Genomic DNA, 12,678 nt, shown 5'->3' with positions numbered 1-12,678 from the left:
TTTCAACACCCAGCATTCTTGGCCATTGGCCATGTTGGCAGAGGCTGCTGGAAAACCGAGTCCAAAACACCTGGAAGTGTGCCCTTTGCTCCTCTCTTCTGTATGCCGACATCTTTACTAGTGCAGTCCTAGCCACTGCTGTGCTCAATGAAGTAAGCTTCCAGTTTAGGAATGCAGCCTAAATTTTCATTGTTAGCTGTAATCCAAAAATGAAAAGGGAATGTGGTTTGTTCATTTGTTTTTAATTCAAGAAACATAAGTAACAGGAAACTGATAATGAATCCAATAGTGGCAGGGAGAATAATCAATGTTAAATTTTGAAAATGATAAGGTTACTTTTTTGCAAGAGTAGTTCTATCATTATGTTCCCTGTTGCAATTCAAATAATAGCAATGAGTCATTACAGAAATGTAAATATTTAATGAATATTTATAATAGCCTTCACTTTCATCTTTATATTATCTTGAATAAATCTTCCCTTCCAATAACCTTATAAACAATGTCCAAGATTTGAAAAAGATCTTTTTTCCCCCTTAATGAAGTGTGTTAAGTTGTTTGGTGGTTGGGTCTAAGGTTTTTTGCTTGTTTTTAATGTTTTGTTATATATGTAAAGGACAGGCGCTAAATGTATAATCTTTGGTTCCTTGAAAGTCATTTTATTTATTAGATGTATTTCTTCATCATGGTCTGTGTGCATCACACATAATTGTTCTGTGCCTGTGCAGTGTCTGTATTCAGGAAGATTCTCTCAGCTCTAAGGGTTTTTTTGGCGGGAGCCCTGTCTCCCCTCCTCCCTCCATATAAATAGGCGGGATTCCCACCCTTCATCAGGTCACTTTCAACTGCCGTTCACTGTGCCTTGGGTCTCTTATTGCTCTTGTTTTCCTCTCATTCTCTTAGAATTTTAGCTAATTTCTCCTGTTTTCTATACTTAACCACCCCATACACTTACTTTTTATACTTGTTCTCTCTCATATTAATTCTCCTCCCTTTTTTCCACACAATCCCCTCCCTGTCTCAATTCCCTCACAATAAATTAAAAAAAACTTCTATCATTCTTCTCTTAACCCATCATTTCTTTTTCTCCTTGATGATGCAGTCCTGCTTTTTGTGCCAACTGTGCCAACTGCGGACTGAAAATGCCATCTACGGATAGCCATTCACTCTGCTTGTTATGCCTGGTTGAGGGTCATCATGTTGACAAATGCCCCCATTGCCAGGCATTTACAAAGCAGGCGAGGGAAAACCAAGAATGCCACCTTAAGAAAAGGCTTTGGGGTAGGGCTCTAGCAGCCATGAAAGATGTCGTGATGAAGGGAGTGGCTAAATCTTCAGTCCCTACAGGAACTGAACCCGCAACTCCTCAACCGGCCACAAAGGACTCGGACACTTCAAAACGTTCTGCTCCTTCTCAATCTCCCAAGAAGCATAAAGAAAAAAGAAAACATATGGAGTCAAAAGAATGTAGAAGGTAGAAACACTCACAGAAAGAAAAACCTGAGAAAAAGCAAAGACGTCACTCTCATTCCACTCAGTGCACATCAGAGTTGCCTGTGGCAATGAAACCACCTGCCATGTCCATACTGACTGAAGTTCCAAATCGACCACCATTGATGGGTATGGTTGACTTCAGGACCATCCTCTCGCATTCGGTTGAGCCTGAGACCTCCCCTCATTCCATCTAGGAACCAGACACCACACTTCCTACTTTGATTTCAGAAGGCAAGATACGTGATTCTCCTGCCCATGCACTGGGAGTGTCAGTATCATCAGTACAAAATCTAGATAATCCTCCAATGGATTCTCACTTTCCATGACCTCCAACATCATGCCTCACCAAGCTTGCCACACCACTCCGTTCATGCACTTGAGCCAGAGAGCCACCAGTACAGAAGAAATCCATACTGGATGCCTCTACCATATTCTTACTATGGCCCTGGATATCCATGGAACTACAACACAGCATATGAATACCCATGGCCTCCAGCTTCTCATCAGCCTCAACAACCTCAACAGTAGTGTGACTGACCATCCACTTCAACTCAAGACACAACCACCAGACCACATGCTACTGAGCATGTTCCACCAGTTCAGTCTTCCTTTGAGATGGGCTATGTATTGGACTCAGACTCTTGCTCTGATACTTAAGGGGAGTTTCAACTTTGCCAGAAAAATATGGTCTCAGAATAAGGTCCTGGCTCTCCTGGGGAGAATTTGGGGTGGTTCTCTGAACAGTTTATTCACATGGCCATGTTGTTGGGAATAGATGCTTGGCAAACCACAGAGTCTGAACATGACATGGTTTACAATGTTATTCGTACAGAGGACACAGTCCTGAGCACTCTCCCATTATACCGACATTACACTGAGCGATTCAAGAATTGTGGGAATTGCCTAACCAGCCTCACCCAACCTCACGAGGAAGGCTTGAGAGTATTACAGGGTCAAAGAATAGAACATACTGTTCCTCCTACATCACCCATGACTGAACTCTGTGGTAGTCAAAGCAACACAGGACCAATAAAACAGAGAACATGGCACCCTGACTGATTGTGAAGGCTGCCATATCAACACAATGGCTCATGATGCCAACATGGACAGGTAGCATAGACCAGTCCTCTCTCTACTCCACCATTCCCATTTGGGGATCAACTAAAACATCATCTCCCCATCTGGGAATCCATTACATCTGATTGGTGGGCCCTGTCTATTACAGAACATGGATATAAAATTGCATTTGAAACCCTGCCTCCTCTCGGAATGGTCCATAGAACATCGCCTCTGATTCTCCAAGAAGAGATTAAAACACTGCTTAGTAACGGAGCAATTGATAGAGTTGGCCAATCAGAGAGAAAGCACCATTTCTACTCTAGATATTTCATTGTTCCAAAAAAAAGATGGAGGTCACTGTTCCATCTTATACCTGCGTGGAGTAAACCGCTTCGTAAAGGTGCAGAAATTTAGAATGACTACCTTGCAAAACATATTGCCATTACTACAAAAAGAGGACTGGTTTGCTTCTTTGGACTTAAAATATGCTTATTTTCATATAATCATTCACCCTGCTTACAGGCATTTTCTCCATTTCCAAGTCAGTACAGAAGTGTATGAGTTCAAGGTGCTTCCATTCGGACTCTCTACAGCACCAAGATTATTCACAAACTGTATGGCACCGATATGCACACATTTGAGACTCCAAGGGGTACAAGTTTATCCATACTTACAGGATTGACTACTAGTTTCCCCATCTAGAGATGGATTGTTAAAATTTTCCTGATCTGTACTCTGTTAAACCATATAGGACTTTGTATAAATAATGAAGAGTAATCACTTATCCCTTTGCAGACAATTACATTGGAGCCCCCTTGGAAGCTCTGCCTGCATGAGCATATCTGTCAGCAGACTAAAGGCAAAAACTGAAAGCATCTGTTCTGCAGCTACAATCCACTCCACCAGCTATGGTCTGATCAGTACAGCAGATCCTTGGACATATGGCATCTACAGCATCAGTGGTTCAAATTGCAAGATTGCAAATGAGGCCATTACAATTATGGTTCAACAAAACATACCATCCTGAACATGACTCTCCAAACTGACACATCAAAATTCTGCATCACATTCAAAGGACAATCCATTAGTGGTCAACCGATACCAACCTGAATCAAGGGATGCCGTTCCTGTTGAACCTAATGAACATCTTACATACTGATTTGTCTCTAACAGGTGGTAACCCCAGTGTGCATCATATCAAAGGCCAGAGACATGACATGGATACAAGCGACTTGACATATCAATTACCTGGAGCTTCTGGCAGTGTTCAAGGCACTTGTTCATTCCAAAATCTACTATTGGGGAAGCACATACAAGTATCCACAGACAACACATCGACTATCTTCTATATCAAAAAACAAGGCAGGACAAAATCAGCTCCTCTAACCCACCTGTCAGTACACCTCTGGAATTGGTCCATTGACCACAACTTCCATGTACAAGCAGTTCATGTTGTCAGTACCAAGATCACAGAAGCAGATTCATTGAGCTGATGCATCATTCAATTGCACAAGATAGAACTGAACCAGGATATATGTCTACAGCTCTTTCACCACTGGGGGACACCAGCAGTCAACTTGTTTGCAACAGAGCTGAACAAGGCTTGCAACCTATGCTGCTCACTGGGAGATGCATTTATGATCCTGTGGAAAAACAATTTCTTTGATGTGTTCCCACCATTGGACATTAACAAAACTGAGACAGGACAGAGCCTCACCACTCCATGGTGACCCTAGCATGCCTAGTTCCCAACTCTTTGACAATTATCTCAGACCTACCAGAGACTCCAGATCAAATTTCTCAGGAATGAGGGAATATCCTGCACCCTGATCTCTACACCTTGAAATGGATGGCTTGATTGATCCAATAACGTCTGCATCGTATGAACTGGATCCTCAAATATAATCCATCTTACAGGCAGTATTGCAGTCAAATACAAGACAATTGCATGCAATGAAATGGAAAAAGTTTGAAACCTACAGTACAAACCATAACTTCATGGCATCTACCGCCTCAATCTGTAATATTCTTCCATTTCTCCATTCCTTACATCGGTGAGGACTAAAGCCAGCTTCAGTAAAAGTGTATTTGGCCACGATTTCACACCATAGAGGACGGTGATGTTTTGTAAGGGAAGAGGAGCCTCAACCCTTCCCCACTCCATGGCATGACATCTAAGGACCACCCTGGTTTCATTGATATTCTGGTTTATTTGGGGAATTAGCTGCTAACCAGGAGTTAACACAGTTCACAGTTAAAGGAGATGGCCTTCCGGCTTTAATAGGAAGGCTAAACCAGCCGGTATAAGCATACACCCTTGGTGTGGCCTAGGACAAGGAGTGTTGCCTCCCTGGGGTCCTTGCTGTGTCCTTACCATTCCCAAATGGATGGGAGGCCTGCCCTACTGTCTCCTCCTTACTCATGCGAATGCCAAGGAACTCACCACTTGGCTCTGCAGCTGCTCTGGTGCATGTCTCGGTGAACTGGGAGAAAGAACTGCCTAGGCTTCGCAGTCCTCTCTTGTGAGGCCAGCGTCGGCTCTTCCTGCTTGTTGTCCTGCACTTCCTTTCCAGCCTCGAGGCACAGCACCAGCCCTGGCTTTTGTCTCTGCACCTTCCGCAGTTAGCCTGCATGCTGTCAGCGTGCCACTCTCCATCCTCCTTGTCCCATTTGTTCCGACCCTCTTCAATCTCTCCCCTTTCCCTTCTCCTACCTGTCCTTTATCCCCCCATGCTCCTTCACATGGGTGCTGCTCACTGGGCTCAATCTGTGCCCTGTTGACCAATGCACTGGACCAAAAGCAGAGGGTAACAACACCTGGCAGGAGACCACGCCCGCGCCCGAAGACCGCGCCGCGCACGCGCCCAAAGACCGCGCCGCCGACTCCGCCGCTACCTGACTGCCCTGCCACGCCCCTGCACGCGTGGCAGGTGTGCCCGGACGGGGTGGGGCGTCGGGCGGCCGGCGGCTACAAAGCACCGGCAGCGGCCGGGGCCGGCGGCTGAAGGGCGTCGGCCAAAGGGCGGTCGCCGCCGTTTGGGGGGGCCGTTCGGGGGGGGCTAGGCTGGCCAGGGGACTTGCTCTTTTGTTGTGGCAGTCCCTTCTGTTGAACGGCCAATTTTAAATGTTTTATAATTTTAAAGTGTTTTAACTTGTTTTTATGGAGTCGTCCCTGGCCATGTTGCCGCCTGAGTTTCCTGGGGAGCGCACTGGCGCCGCCATTGGTGTGGTGATGGGCAATGGACGTAATAGCGGTGGGGGCTTAACGTGTCCGCATAGAAGAAGGAGGGACAGATGGCTGACACCTGTCCCTACTTCTGGTTTCGCTCCCAGCCAGAAGGTGCCAGGGAGTCTCGTCAGTCGCCCCTCGGGCCTGACGGTGCTGTTGTTTAATGCCAGGTCGGCCAATAACAAATCTGCCCTCATCCATGACTTGATTGTGGATGAGGGGGCCGACCTGGCCTGTATAACGGAGACCTGGGCGGGAGAGGGGGGGGATGTTGCCCTCTCCCAACTGTGCCCGCCCGGGTATATGGTCCAGCACTGTTCACGGCCGGAGGGGAGGGGAGGGGGGGTCGCTTTGGTTTACCGAGCCTCCATCACTCTCACGGGACTTCCTGTCCCTTCGAGACCAGGGCTGGAGTGTCTCTACTTGGTGTTGGGCGACCGAGACAGATTGGGGATTCTGTTGGTGTACCGTGCACCCTTCTGCCCAACAGTTTCCCTGCCTGAGCTGACAGAAACTGTCTCGGACCTGGTGTTGAGGACCCCCAGGATGCTGGTCCTGGGGGACTTCAATATCCATGCCGAGGCTAGTCTGACCGGGGCGGCTCAGGACTTCATGGCCTCCATGACGGCCATGGGGCTGTCTCAACATGTCACCGGCCCGACCCATGAACGTGGACACACTCTGGACCTGGTTTTCTCGACGGGGCAGGAAGAGGGTGGTCTGAGGGTGAGGAATTTATGCTTGACTCCCCTGTCATGGTCAGATCACTTCCTAGTGAGGTTTGTGCTCGAGAGTGACATCTCCCTCTGTAAGGGTACAGACCCGATTGTGTGGGTCCGCCCCCGGAGCCGGATGGATCCGGAAGGATTCCTGAAGGCCCTGGGGGAGTTTCCGGCTGACAAGACGGGTGCTCCTGTCGAGGCTCTGGTTGAACTGTGGAATGGGGAGATGACCAGGGCTGTAGACACGATCGCTCCTAAGCGTCCTCTCCCACCGGGCAGAGCCTGCTCTTCCCCTTGGTACACTCCAGAATTGAGGGCAATGAAGCAGGTTGGGAGACGGCTAGAGCGTAGGTGGAGGAAATCACGGGATGAATCTGACCGAACACACTTAAGAGCCCACTATCGGGCCTATGCTGTGGCGGTGAGGGCGGCGAAAAAGAGACACTTCTCCGCTTCCATTGCCTCCTCACAATGCCGTCCGGCGGAGCTCTTTCGAGTGGTGCAAGGCCTGGTTCACCCAGGGCCAAAGGAAGAGCTGATTCCACCCTCAAAGGCCCGCTGTGACGACTTTGCCGAGCATTTTAGGGAGAAAATCGCTCAGATTCGTCACGAGCTGGATTCCACTATTGATTCAGAGGTTTTAAGGGAGACACCAACGCTGCCGTCTGGTCCAGAATTATTGGATGAATTTCAGTTATTGCGGCCCGATGATGTGGACAAGGTGCTTGGACGAGTACATCCTACCACTTGCCTTTTGGACCCTTGCCCGTCTTGGTTATTAAATAATTCCAAGCACGGGATTGGAACCTGGATCTTGGAAGTGGTTAACGCTTCTCTGAGGGAGGGTCGGGTGCCTGCCCCTTTAAAGGAGGCGGTAGTCCGACCGGTCCTGAAGAAGGCGTCACTGGATCCAGGGATGGCCGCTAACTATAGACCAGTGGCCAACATCCCGTTTCTGGGCAAGGTGTTAGAGCGAGTGGTGGTGGGACAACTCCAAGCACTCTTGGATGAAACTGATTATCTGGACCCATTTCAGTCCGGCTTCAGACCCGGGTACGGTACTGAATCTGCCTTGGTCGCCCTGTACGATGACCTGTGCAGGGAGAAGGACAGGGGGAGTGCGTCCCTGTTGGTTCTCCTGGACCTCTCAGCGGCTTTCGATACCATCGACCATGGTATCCTTCTGGATAGGCTGGCGGGATTGGGGGTTGGAGGCACCGCTTTGCGGTGGTTCCGCTCCTATCTCAACGACCGATTCCAGAAGGTGGTGTTGGGGGACTATGGCTCTGCGCCATGGCAGCTTTGCCATGGGGTACCGCAGGGTTCCATTTTGTCCCCTTTACTGTTCAATATCTACATGAATCCGCTGGGAGAGGTCATCAGGAGGTGTGGGCTGCGGACCCATCAGTATGCTGATGATACCCAGCTCTACCTCTCGTTTTCCACCAATCCAGGTGAGGCAGTGGCTGTGCTGAACCGGTGCCTGGCCGAGGTAATGGGCTGGATGAGGGCCAATAAACTGAAGCTCAATCCAGACAAGACGGAGGTCCTGTTGGTTGGCGGTTCGGGCTTCGGAGAAGGTGACCTGAACCTTGTCCTGAATGGGGTTGCACTCCCTCCTAGGGACAAGGTCCGCAGCTTGGGAGTGCTCCTCGACCCGGAGCTTTCACTTGAAGCTCAGGTGACAACAGCGGCGAGGAGTGCTTTCCTCCAGCTTCGGCTGATTCATCAGCTGCGCCCCTACCTGGAGTACGACTGCCTTGCAACAGTGACTCATGCGCTGGTGACTTCCCATCTTGACTTCTGTAACGCGCTCTACGTGGGGCTACCCTTGAAGACGGTCCGGATACTTCAATTGGTTCAGAATAGAGCTGCCAGGCTGCTGACGGGGACTGGACGTTATGTTCACATGACGCCAGTTCTCCGTCAGCTTCACTGGCTCCCCATTGAAGTCCGGGCCCAATTCAAGGTGTTGGTAATGACCTATAAAGCCCTAAACGGCTTGGGTCCTGGTTACCTGAAGGAGCGCTTACATCCATATTTGCCCAGTCGCCCCCTGAGATCGGCGGGAGAGGCCCTTCTCCGGGAGCCCTCCGTGAGAGAAATTAGGAGGGTGGCTACTCGGAGAAGGGCTTTCTCAGCGGTGGCGCCTAAGTTATGGAATGCGCTCCCCAGAGAGGGCCGCCTGGCGCCGTCGTTATTTGTTTTTCGGCGCCAGGCTAAGACCTTTTTATTTAAGCAACATTTTAAATGCTAAATACAATTGAATTTTATCTGGCCAGGGCGGCTTATTTTATAATGTGTGTTTTAATTAAGATTATTTTATATGGATTTTAACTTATTGTTTTATCGATGTTGTAAGCCGCCCCGAGGCTTCGGCGAATGGGGCGGCATAAAAATGTTTTAATAAATAAATAAATAAATAAATAACCATTAGTGGGGAATCATCAGGATGGAGGCCAGTGACAAGCAGCGTCCCCCAAGACTCTGTCCTGGGACTGATCCTGTTCAAACTTTTCATCAATGACATGGAAGAAGGGATGATCAGTCTTCTGATCAAATTCACAGATGATAGTTAAGTGAGGGCAGTGGCCACAAATGAGGAGCAGGTACTCCAGATCCAGAAGGATCTGGACAGACTATGGAAGTGGGCAGGGGGCAAAAGGATGGTGTTCGATGTGGATAAGTGCAAGGTCCTGCACTTAGAGCATAGGAATGGGTGTCATAAGTACAGGTTAGGGGACAAGTGACTGGAGAGCAGCACTTGTGAAAGGGACCTCAGGGTACTGGTTGATTGCAGGCTAAACATGAGTCAGCAGTGTGATGCGGCTTTCAAGAGGGCGAACACCACCCTTGGTAGCATAGCCTCACTAACATAGTGTGGCTTCTAGACTGAGAGAGGTATGACTACCACTCTATATGACTCTGATGCACCTGCAACTGGAGTATTGTGTTCAATTCGGAGCTCCGCATTACAGGAAGGATATAGGCAGATTAAAGACAGTGCAGCATAGGGCCACAAGAATGGTGGCCAGATTGCAGGGAAAGCCATATGAGGTGAGACTGAGGGAACTGGGTCTTTTCAGCCTGGAAAAGAGGAGACTCCGAGGGGATCTGTTGGTGACCTATCAGTGAGGATGTTCAAGAATGAGCTGGACATGCACATGGTAGGCATGTCATGAGTGGAGGCAGCTGAAACTGGAGGTCAGACTAGATGACCCAGGAGGTCCTTTCTGACTTGCTCTGTTTCTATGTTTCTAAATCCTCCAATCCAATCATTTGTACCAACATGGAGTCTTTCTGTGGTCCTCCAAGCATTGACCAAATCACCATTTGAGCCACTTGCATCCAGATTTAAGACTACTCTAATGGAAAACATCTTTCCTGGTGGCCATCACATCGGCAAGACAAGTGAGTGAACTATGCACACTTCAGATAGATCCAGCGTACCTGAATAAGGAGAAGGTCATCCTAAGACTGAACCCTTCCTTCCTACTGGAGGTAGCTACAACATTCCACCTGTTGTTCTACTGGCCTTCTTCCCCATACCTTCGACTACAATTCAGAGGTCACTCCACACATTAGATGTATGCAGAGTACTTGCTTTCTACTGATCTCACATAGAACCCTTCTGTAAGATGAAACAACTTTTCATCAAGTACTCAGACCGTGATGAGGGAACACAGATTGGACCACAATATCTATCCAACTGGATAGTCAAAACCAGCTTTTGTACCAACTAGCCAGCATAGACTTACTGGTCAACCCCAAAGGCCATTCCAGCAGAGCTGTCTCCACTGCGATAGCCCTGCATTCCAGCATACTTCTTCATGAACTATGCAAAGCTGCTATGTGATTGACACCATCTACTTTCATCTACCACTACCAACTCAACCTTAAAGCCAGACAGGATTGTTCCTTCAGATGTGCTGTTCTCTCTGCAGTCCTTCAATAATGACACCTTCCCGCCTCCAATTATGGTAAGTTTGCTAGTCACCCATGTGTGTGATGCACAGAGACCACGAAGAAGAAAGGCAGGTTGCTTACCTGTAACTGTCATTCTTTGAGTGGTCATCAGTGCATTCACACAACCCACCCACCAGCCCCACATTGGTATCAGTGGAACAAATCAAGTTTTCTTACTATGACCTAAGGTCCCAACTCAAATCAAATAGCAAACCATCAGATTGCAGCTGGACTGATGAAGGGTGGGAACCCTGCCTATTTATACAGGGGGAGGGGAGGCAGGGCTCCTGCCAAAAACTCTTAGAGCTGAGAGAAACTTCCCAAATACAAGCACTGCACAGGCACAGCACTCATATGTGTGAACACACAGATGCCCACTCAGAGAATGACATTTACAGGTAAGCAACCTGCCTATCCCCCTTTTTTATAAATGCAAAGCATCTTAAATCATTCTCCTCCTCCTGTTCTCAATCTTATCCCCACAGTAACAACCCTGTGAGGTTTGTTGGGCTGAGAGTCTGTGACTGGCCCAAAGTCACCCAGTTAGTTCCATGGCTGAGCAGGGACTAGAACCCATGTTTCCTGAGTCCCAGTCCTGCACTCTTAACCCATAGTGGCTCTCAGAGGAGCTTTCAGTGGAAAATAATAACTCAAAATGCAGTAATTCAATAAATGATTCTAAGCAGCTGAAAATTTGCCCCGTGGCCTATAAACGTCTAGTTCCCCCTCCCCAATCTATTTCCTATCCAGTAGTTTAAAGCAGAACTTGGTAGCTGATAAGTTTTCTTTTACTTTACTCACTGCAAATACACATTAATGCTCTATACTTTACTATTTTCACAATAAAGAAAAAGATGTGATTTACAGCTTAATAGCTCTAAGTCAAGGCAACCAAATAAATCTTACCACCAGGAACTCGTGTGCCACCTGAGTACAAAAAAATCAAGTATTAATTTTGTTCCTAAAAATCTGTTTTGATGATAAGCTGTAAAGAACAGTTAGCCCAAGTTTAGTGGGACTATTGGCTGCCATTGAGAAGCAGAATTTCAATCCCACAGCTGAATGAAAATAATTTAGGTGTCTACCTACAGGTTTTCTTGTTAATCAAGTAGCCAAGCAGTACTTGTAGCTATAATACAATACACATTTGTAGTTAACAATGTAGCTTGATATCACATAATACTTGGATCATTTATATATCTTAAAAATTGCATTTTACATAAATTATCTAAGATAAACTTAGCTTGTTATGGTTTGTAAGGTGGTTATGAAGTATACAGTAAATTGTACTTACAATAAATTCTTGTTCTATAAGCTGCTTTTAAAATATTTTTTAAAATCTAGACAAGTTTGATTCTTTATTTTTTACCAGGTTGCTGCTGAACTAGCAGCTAAAGAAGAGGAAGAACAGAAAAAGAAAGGGAAGAAAAGGGGGGGAAAGGAAAAAAAAGAAAAGGGGAAAAAGAAAAAGAAAGGAAAAGAAAAGGATGAAAAGAAACCAAAGAAAGTTGAGGTAAGATGTTCTAGACCAAAATTTTAACAAATCTATTGATTGAGGTATATGTTGGGTAGAAATTGGATGAAAAACGTGTGTATTGCTTTTACTAGAATTACAAGGTAAGATCTAGAATAAAATGTTGCAGTATATCCTTACCTCCTTATAGTGTTTCTTCTTGGGATTCAAAAGGGCCTGGAACAAGAAGCTTACAGAGAGCTGCCTTGGACTCTCAGAAGACAAACCCTCCTGAAACTTTCACTCACTCTGCTATATAGTTGCTAGAGGGCTCAAGATAATGACATTTGGAGGTCATTTTCTTCTGTTTTCCTCCATCACCACTGCTTTTGCATCTCGCACAGCAGAATTTTTCTGTGTGTCTTCAGAATTCTCCAAGATGCCCAACTTGATTCTAACCCAACAAATCTGGCAGAACAATAACCAAAAGGCAAGCAAATCTATGGCTGATAAGTTTCTTCTTCAGAAAGTGGAGAGAGGAACTGAAGGATCAACAAACCTCAATACTTACTAGTCAGTATTAAGTATAACTTAGTGGATAAAGTGGACGTTACAGGATTTTTGGGGGGAAAGTGATCACAACATACTTGAGTTCTTGTTTTTAAAGGAAGCAAAACATAATGTAGCTATACACATACTCTGGATTTTAGGAGAGCTGAGTTTGATAAACTGAGGCCCCATGACAAGTGATCCTAAGG

At 46.7% G+C, this 12,678-nt stretch overlaps 1 protein-coding gene across 1 annotated transcript in view; it reads left to right on the top strand.

The window, feature by feature from the left end:
* IQCA1 (IQ motif containing with AAA domain 1) overlaps window positions 1-12,678 on the top strand; it is a 141,403-nt gene that overhangs the window by 58,606 nt on the left and 70,119 nt on the right. The window contains exon 7 of the mRNA XM_044431818.1: window positions 11,840-11,980. Coding sequence (XP_044287753.1) covers window positions 11,840-11,980 — 141 coding nt within the window. The remainder of the gene's footprint in view (window positions 1-11,839; window positions 11,981-12,678) is intronic.

This window comes from Varanus komodoensis, unplaced genomic scaffold (assembly GCF_004798865.1).
Source record: "Varanus komodoensis strain SLA01 unplaced genomic scaffold, ASM479886v1 scaffold23, whole genome shotgun sequence".
Lineage (NCBI taxonomy): Eukaryota > Metazoa > Chordata > Lepidosauria > Squamata > Varanidae > Varanus > Varanus komodoensis.
Note: the sequence above shows the minus strand (reverse complement) of the source record. Positions and strands in the feature narration are given on the sequence as shown.